Source organism: Triticum dicoccoides, chromosome 1B (assembly GCF_002162155.2).
Source record: "Triticum dicoccoides isolate Atlit2015 ecotype Zavitan chromosome 1B, WEW_v2.0, whole genome shotgun sequence".
Taxonomy (NCBI): domain Eukaryota; kingdom Viridiplantae; phylum Streptophyta; class Magnoliopsida; order Poales; family Poaceae; genus Triticum; species Triticum dicoccoides.
In genome coordinates, this window is record NC_041381.1 from 354,697,760 (window position 1) to 354,706,580 (window position 8,821).

At 45.0% G+C, this 8,821-nt stretch overlaps 1 protein-coding gene across 2 annotated transcripts; it reads right to left on the reverse strand.

Moving 5' to 3' along the window:
- Positions 1-3,102: 3,102 nt before the first annotated feature.
- Positions 3,103-4,906, reverse strand: LOC119335169. 2 transcript variants are annotated; one of them, XM_037607341.1, is made up of 3 exons: positions 4,655-4,906; positions 4,504-4,570; positions 3,103-4,410 (listed from the first exon to the last, which is right to left on the reverse strand). In XM_037607341.1, the coding sequence occupies exon 3, from the start codon at positions 4,357-4,359 to the stop codon at positions 3,304-3,306; it is 1,056 nt and encodes a 351-aa protein (XP_037463238.1). In that variant the 5' UTR covers positions 4,360-4,410; positions 4,504-4,570; positions 4,655-4,906; the 3' UTR covers positions 3,103-3,303. The 2 variants fall into 2 exon arrangements, with proteins under 2 accessions (XP_037463238.1, XP_037463231.1); XM_037607334.1 differs by having other exon boundaries at positions 3,103-4,414.
- Between the last annotated feature and the right edge of the window lie 3,915 nt (positions 4,907-8,821).

Below are 8,821 nucleotides of genomic sequence, written 5' to 3' on the forward strand. Positions count from 1 at the left end.
AACATTTTGAGGGGCTTCGGTGAGGTCATGGGACTGTGCGCTAACTTCAACAAGAGCTCTTTTGTGCCCATCTGATGCAACCACCTCGATTTGGGACGTCTGACCCATAGGTTGCCGGCTGCTAGGACTTCCTTCCCTCTACGATACTTGGGGTTCCCTCTCTCAGTTTGGCAACTAAAGTTGGTGAATCTTCAGTGTCTAGTGGACAAGGCCGCAAACAAGCTAACAACTTATGAGGGCAAAAACATCACCACCATCGGACGAACGACTCTTGTCAAGTCCGTGATCACCTCCCAAGTGGTCTACCCCGCCACACCGCTAGTTATTCCGCCAACCATCATGCTCAAAGTCAACAAACTTGAGAGAGCTTTCCTTTGGCCCGGTTCGGACAAGACAACGGGAGCAAAATGCAAGGTGAATTGGGAGATTGTTTGCCGGCCACTTCAGTATGGGGGACTTGGAGTTCTCAACACCAACAAGTTTACACGTGCCCTCCGGTTGCGATGGTCGTGGTATGAATGGAAGGAGCCCACCAAGATGTGGGTGGGGATGGGAAACCCATGCGATGAGGAGGACCTAAATTTTTTCTATGCTTCCACTACTATCACCATTGGCAACGGTGCGAAGACCCCTTTTTGGGACTCACCGTGGCTTCATGGGCGCAAGCCAAAAGACATTGCCCCGCTCATTCACAAAGTGTCAAAGAGAAAGAATTGGAAGGTTCGGGAGGCCGTCCCGCACAATGCATGGATCCTCAAGATCCAACCGCCCACCATCATCTCTGCGGAGCACATCACGCAGTTCTTCACTCTATGGGCGCTTTTGCATGAGGTCCAACTCGATGATCTCACCGAGGATGACATTGTGTGGAAGCATACGGCTAGTGGGACCTACTCGAGGCGTCATTCTTAGGGATGGTTCTTACACCCTTAGACAAAATGGTTTGGAAGGCTTGGGCTCCCCCAAAAGTCAAGTTCTTCGCTTGGTTAGCGCTACAAGATAGAATTTGGACTGCCGATCGTTTGGCAAAACGTGGGTGGCCCAACTGTGATCTCTGCCCTCTCTTCATGAGAGTGCAGGAATGTGGGCCTCATCTTTTCTACAAATGTCGCTACACACAGAGGCTCTGGCCTTTGATCATTGACAAATTCCACATTCTCGATCTTGACACCAACGGTTGGCCCCTGTTTGACTTAGTTTAGGCTTGGTGGGAAAGTACCTGCGGCACCGCCACGCCAAACCGTCAAGCCAAGGCGTCCCTACCATGCTTGTTTCGTGGACTGTCTGGAACAGCAAAACGCAAGGGTCTTCAAACACAGGAGCGCTCCTCTAACTATATTGCTTGCCTCTATGGAGACCGAGGCCAACCTTTCGGTCATCACCGGTGCCAAAAAATTAGGGTCCATTATTTTGCGAGAGTGATCTCATGCCGTGTATTGAGTGACTTGTAACAAACACTATTCTCTCTTATTTAATGGATGAGGCAAAGCTTTTGCCTCCGTTTTAAAAAATTTTGTTTGGGTTTAACACCAGGTTGTCTTGCAGAGATGCATCATAAGATTACGGAAACACTAACGCCCACACGTGTGGCACGTCTCCAACTCGCCCACACGCCTGGATTGTCGTTGATTGTTTTTTGCATGAATCTTGACACCAAAGGTGGATTTGGTGTTCCACGTAGGACAAGCCCGGTGTGTGGTGTGTAGGTAGTTCGCCCGCATGTTGTTTCTCCCTCGGACGAGACCGATTGCGAGTCGGGGCGTGCGGTGGAACTGTCGTCGCGCCTGCACGCCACGCACGACTTCTGTTCCCCATCTCCCACGACTGCCCATTTTCCCACTCTCCCACACCCAAGCTATCATTTGCCATGTTTTTTACAGGGTACATGACAACTGCCCTATTTGTGATTGTAAGCAGATGGCAACTCTCTTTTACCCGAACATGTTATTGTTGCCACGTCTGTTCGTAGCGCTACATAGCAACTGTCTAGTGTTAGTAGGTGGCAACTCCTAAAGATACCATCGGCTCCCACATGCCTGTCTCCTCTCCCACACACCAACCAAAAGCTATCAGTTGCCATGTATTTTTGCAGGGTACATGGCAACTGCCCTAGTGTTCTTGTAAGCAAATGGCAACTCTCTCTTTACCCGCACATATTTTTTCCCATGTTTTTGTAGTGCTACATGGCAACTGTCTAGTGTTAGTAGGTGGCAACTCCTAAAGGTTTTCAAATCATGGCAACTGTAGTAGACCAAATCATACATGACAACAACTGCAGTTGCCCAAAAAATGGCATCCGACACTCGACCTGAGATGGCAACTGCAGTTGAGCAACCATGGCAACTGTAGTTCAGCAACATGGCAACTACAGTTAAACAAACATGAAAGAGGGTCGGGACGATGGCAATCGCGGCAGGACGCGTGGTTACTGCTACGCGCGGCGTGTGGCTCGTAGGCGGGGAGGGGCGACGGCCGAGACGGGTCGTGTGGGCCGCGTGGTTGCTCGCGCCGAACGTGCTCGTGCGGGCGATCGCGCCGCACACCGAACGTGCGGGCAGTGGCGGGGTGCGCCCGGACGTGCTCGTGCTTAGGACTCCATGGCGTCACAGATTGAGCACGATTCATTTTAAATTTTTTATGAATCATTACCAAGCAAGGACGTAAAGGGCAAGGGGTTAGCTGCAAAACTTGGTTTAAGTGGCTGATTAGATTCCACCTTTGGTCCGCACCGTACGTTCTGCAAATTAATACTTTTCAGTTTTCATTGAACGGGCGTTTTCACTTGATACTTGTAAATGCTTTTATGATCTGCAAACAATCTCTTTGCAATTAACCAAAGATCCAAAGATACAGTGATAGATAGACGGACTGTCAATGAACTTAAGCAAGTTTCAAAATCATTTAAGCAAATACTCCCTCCGTTCCAAAATATAGCGCGTCCTCGGTTTCCGTGCTTCAACTTTGACCATTAATTTAATCAACAAGACCGACTGCGGCGGGCGAAAAAATTATACCAATGAATTCGTATTCAAAAAAAGTTTTTAATTATATAATTTTTGATCCCGCCGCAGTCGGTCTCGTGGGTTAAATTTATGGTCAAAGTTGAACCTCAAAAAGCGTGGGCGCGCTATATTTTGGAACGGAGGGAGTAGTCTTTACATAGTCATGCGCTGTCGGATTAAATGCAGCATATCAAGACCGATAAACAGCAGCAGGCTTTAGAACAGCTAAGAGGCAGAAAACAAAATAGCACAGATTACAGACTAAGTTCCATATCGGCATCCAGGCAATCAATTAGATGGTTCAGAGCACACTTTTGATGCTATGAGATCCAAGGCTGAAACTCTTAGACAGGTGCTTGATCATCCGGAGAGGTCGGTCGCCATTGATGCAGGGTTTCACCTCCACGCCGGTGAAGACGGCAAACTCACAGTTCATGGTCTTACAGAAGGAAATGATGCAAAAGTTGCCTGAGCCAAGGTTAACCAGGTGGCACTTGTATGGCGACCAATTCTCCGGCAGGTCGAGATCATCAAAAGTATGCTGCAATGCTGGTGGGCCGCCATGGTGCATTGTAGTGCAGGTTAAAGCGCACAAGCGGTGGGGGCTGTCAGCAGATAGAGCGAAAGAAAGGTTGAGCTCGGGAACATACTCTGCTTTGCCGTAGAAGGGCAGCACCCAATTGCCAGCCTGAGTCCATAACTTTGTCACTGTATCAAAGGTGTAGGTGCCAACGCCCTTCTCGACAGAGGATATGCATATGGTCGAGCCATTGATCATCATGGAGGAACAAATGTCAATGGTTCTTCCATAGTCATGGCCTAGAAATGGTGGTACTGGGAGAGTATCCCAGTAGAATGAATTGGTGTAGTTAGATTTTACATGGGATTCGGAGGAGAAACTATTAGAGCGGTAGCTGAGGACCCTAAAGGGAGAATTGATAGTGGAGGCCGGTGACAGGTCCAGTATATAGTAGCGGTGAGAGTCTAAGGGGTTAGCTTGGGGTGCAGAGAAGCAGACGCAATTAGGTCCCTTGGGAAAATTCATAGATTGAATGGGTTGGACCGAGTTTAAGTCGTTGTCGTAGAGAAATGCACTGTGAGTAGAGTCTGCCAGCAGGAGGCAGTTCTCTGTCAACAGAGCAGAGAGGAGAAATGATCCAAACCTGAGTTGCGGCTTATGCAACTTCAAGGGATCTATCAACGCTCCTGGATTTTTCTTCTCCAGTTTTGCATCTTCTGCAGCTTCTGCTTTTCCTGTTGACCGGCAGAAGAGATGCTTCCAAGGGTCGACGAGGTACAACGAATTGATGCGAGTGTTCAAGTCCTGTACTATCACATTCAAAAACCGACGATGCATCCTCTCCAACTCCAAGTCCAAATTGAATAATCGAATCTTCTGAGAGATGGCCTGACTAAAAAGAAAACATCGAGACTGAGATATCCAAATTGCTGAAGATTAAAAAAGAAATACACAAAGATGGGCCATAAAAATTTGTCATACCAGCAGCAAAATCCTATATGCCTGCGGTTCCTCCGTCCGAACGCCGATTACTTGCTATATATATCCCCTGGCAACAGGTGTGCCGTCAAAAAAATGCAAATCACGAAGATCTTACAAACCAAAACGGATGGAATCTCTTTTCAAACAATACCTGGATCTGCTGATCTACAGATCTAGTCGGCTTCGCTTCGAGACGGTAATGGAGCGGCGAGCACGACCAGCTGGATTAGGCACACATGGGCAGAAAGAAAGCGGTAAATATTGTCGTCTCCGCTTGGGCTGTGAGGGAGCGGCTGGCCGGACTAACTAGGAGAAGTCCGGTAGAAGATGGCGGCGGAGACGCGGAGGCACCGGGCTTCGGTGGAATCTAGGGCAAACCATAATGTCCCGTATTTATAAATAAATTGTTGTAGACCTCGGACCGGGCTGACGGCTATATAGAAAGACCTGGGTGAGACGCAAAAGCCTATTTAGGGCTCAAGATGGACCTGCTCGTTCCTAATGCGCAGGCCCATTTAAACCAGATTTCTATTTAGCGCTTTAGGCACCGGGTCCGAAATCACTTCCTTGCACATCTCACTTTCACTATCCTATCTTCGAGTAGGTCCACGAGAGAAAGTTTCAGCAGGGTTTCTCATGCTGCTATGGCCTTCATCATCTAAGAAATTTAGGCTCCCTTATCTCCGGCCGTCATCTTGACGCTGAAAGAGTTGGGGGATCCCGGATCTTCAAGACATCTATATTTTTCGTCAACGTCTTGTGATTATTATAGTTTGTGAGAATAAATTTTCTCTTGTTATTTTGACAATGTTGTGAGGTTAAAGAGTTTTCTATCCTCACAGATCTGATTATTCGAATCTAATGAGTTTATGTTGTTATGTCAAGCATTTTTTGTTGGCCTGATTGTTTGTGGAGGTGAAATCTTTCATCGACACCATGATGAAGATATAGTGATTCGACGGTCTGCGGACTTATAAGGGATCATCCCGGCCCAAGTACGTTCATCGATAAAGGCTTTCAATCTTTTTGGATTGGGGACTCAAGGCACTTTCAAAAATCATTATTGGTAATGTTCATGTAGGCGAAAGAGTGACAACATCGTTGCTCTAGTCCAAGTGCAGCCTCTTTAACAAAGTCTTTGGAGTTTTTATTTGAGTAGAGATTTATACCGTGAAGAAGGTGTTTTCAAGAGATTTTATTGTAATTCTTAGCTATAGGAGTTACTTTGTATTTTCTTGTATGTTAAGTCCAAATCAGTGTATCCGTCGTTGTTATGAGTATGAATAAAGTTGCACGTGTTTCTCAGTAAAAAAGACTGACTTTCTCGGCCACTGACAAATGGCGCACTATATATGCAACTTGCCGCAACCTAAGAGTTTTGTCTTTTTTCCAGATTCGTTTATTCGAAAGAAAAATGAACAGTGCATCCAAATCTTTAACCGTTTCATTGTTGAATTTTTTTTTGTATCGAAATTTTTGAATCTGGATCCATGTTAATAGGTTTCCACAAGTATTAAAAACCAGAGACCGGGTAAAAGGAAAAAATAAAACATTGAAAGCAAAGAAGATGTCAACTGAAAACATGGTTGGCAAAAAAATGGAGCCGGGAGCACAATTTTGTCACTTATTTCCCTTTGTGAGAAGCATAGATGTGCTTCTCGTGGAACACAAAGTTTATTCCAGTCAAAAAATCCACAAGTTTGTTTTTATCCAATACCTAGGGGAAACCAAAAAGCGGAAAAACCTCCGAAAAGAAGCCAATTTAAAAGCGATGGCGCATAAGAAAAGAAATTTAGAGTGAGCACCCAACACGGGACATGAAGGAAATATGCCCTGCAAGCAATAACAAAGTTGTTATTTTATATTTCCTTATATCATGATAAATGTTTATTATTCATGCTAGAATTATATTAACCAGAAACTTGATACATGCGTGGATACATAGACAAAACACAGTGTCCTAAGCCTCTACTAGACTAGATCGTTAATCAAAGATGGTTAAGTTTCCTAACCATAAACATGTGTTGTCATTTGATGAACGCGATCACATCATTAGGAGAATAATGTGATGGACAAGACCCCGTTAGCTTTGCATAATGATCGTTAAGTTCTATTGCTATTGCTTTCTTCATGACTTATACATTTTCCTTTGACTATGAGATTATGCAACTCCCGGATACCGGAGGAATACCTTGTGTGCTATCAAACGTCACAATGTAACTGTGTGATTATAAAGATGCTCTACAGGTATCTCCGAAGGTATTTGTTGGGTTGGCATAGATCGAGATTAGGATTTGTCACTCCGAGTATCGGAGAGGTATCTCTGGGCCCGCTCAGTAATGCACATCATAATAAGCCTTGCAAGCAATGTAACTAATGATTTAGTTACGGGATGATGCATTATGGAACGAGTAAAGAGACTTGCCGGTAATGAGATTGAACTAGGTATGAAGATACTGACGATCGAATCTCGGGCAAGTAACATACCGATGACAATTGAGAAAGGGAATAACGTATGTTGTCATAACGGTTCGACCGATAAAGATCTTCGTAGAATATGTGGGAGCCAATATGAGCATCCATGTTCCGCTATTGGTTATTGACCGGAGAGGTGTCTCGGTCATGTCTACATGGTTCTCGAACCCGTAGGGTCCGCATGCTTAATGTTCGATGACGATTTGTATTATATGAGTTATGTGATTTGGTGAGCAAATGTTGTTCGGAGTCCCGGATGAGATCACGGACATGACGAGGAGTCTCGAAGTGGTTGAGAGGTAATGATTCATATATATGATGATAGTATTCGGACACCGAAAGTGTTCTGGGGTTACCGGGTACATATCGGGTCACCGGAAGAGGTTCCGGGCTACCCCCGGCAAACTATATGGGCCTTATGGGCCAAGAGGGGAAACACACCAGCCACAAAGGGCTGGTGCGCCCCCCCCCCCCATATGGGCTGGCCAAAATGGAGAAGGAAAGGGGAAGGAGGAAAGAAAAAAGGGAACATGATTCCCCCTTCCCCCTCTTCCCTTCCTACTCCGAATAGGAACAGGAAAGGGGGGAGGCCGAATTGGGAGGTGCCCAATTAGGATTCCTCCTACTTGGGGCTCCCCCTTGGCTGCCTCTCCTCCCCTCCAACCTATATATATGTGGGGGGCACCGCTAGAACACACAACAAACATTGTTAGCCGTGTGCGGCGCCCCCGTCCACACTTTACGCCTCCGGTCATATTCATGTAGTGCTTAGGCGAAGCCCTGCACGGATCACTTCACCATCACTGTCACCACGCCGTCGTGCTGACGGAACTCTTCCTCAACACTTTTCTGGATCAAGAGTTCGAGGGACATCATCGTGCTGAACGTGTGCAGAACTCGGAGGTGCCGTACGTTCGGTGCTTGATCGGTTGGAACGAGAAGAAGTTCGACTACATCAATCGCGATGTCAAACGCTTCCGTTTTCGGTCTACGAGGGTACGTGGACACACTCTCCCTCTCTCGTTGCCATGCATCTCCAAAATAGATCTTGCGTGAGCGTAGGAATTTTTTTAAAATTGCATGCTACGTTTCCCAACAGGACATGTGTTGGTGACTGGGGCACCACTTGGTGGGCTCGCGCTTGACCAAAAAGTGACCACTCGAGGTCCCCGCAAGGAGTAACCAATAGTTAGTTGCTCTCACTAGTTCCTTCATTAACGGGACACAAGGCACAGGTTCTATTTGGCGCATAGGTCACCAAATAGCGACCTAGCACACATCCCCATCCCCATTACGTACGCTTGGACCGGCCCACCTAGATCGGATATTTCTTTATTTATTTGCTTTTTTAATTTTTCTAAAAAATATTTTTTCTTTCCTTTATTTTTTCACTTTTTTCCTTTTATTTTTATGTTTGTTTTTCCTTCCTATTTTATTTTTAGTTTTTCTTCCATTTATATTTTTTATTTTTAAATATTCTGAACATCTTTCAAATTCGTGAACACTTTTGTGAAATCATGATTTTTTCATGTAATCATGAACTTTTTTCGAACTCATGAGAATTTCAATAAAATCATGAACAATTCTTTGAATTGTGAACAATTTTAAAATTTGGTCATTCTTTTACAATTTTGTGAACCTTTTTTTTAAAGAAGTTATTATTTTTCGAATTTGTGAACATTTAGAAAATTTTCAACATTTTTTGGAGCTCACAAACATTTTCTGAATTGACGTCTTAAAAACAATTGGAGCAATATTTAATCCTAACATTTTCTTGTTTTGATGAACATTTTCTGAAATACATGAATATTTTCAAATCAGCAAACATTTTTAGAAACAATTT

Coding starts and splice junctions, on each gene's coding strand:
- LOC119335169 (XM_037607341.1), bottom strand. CDS start 4,359: ATGCATCGTCGGTTTTTGAATGTGATAGTACAGGACTTGAACACTCGC.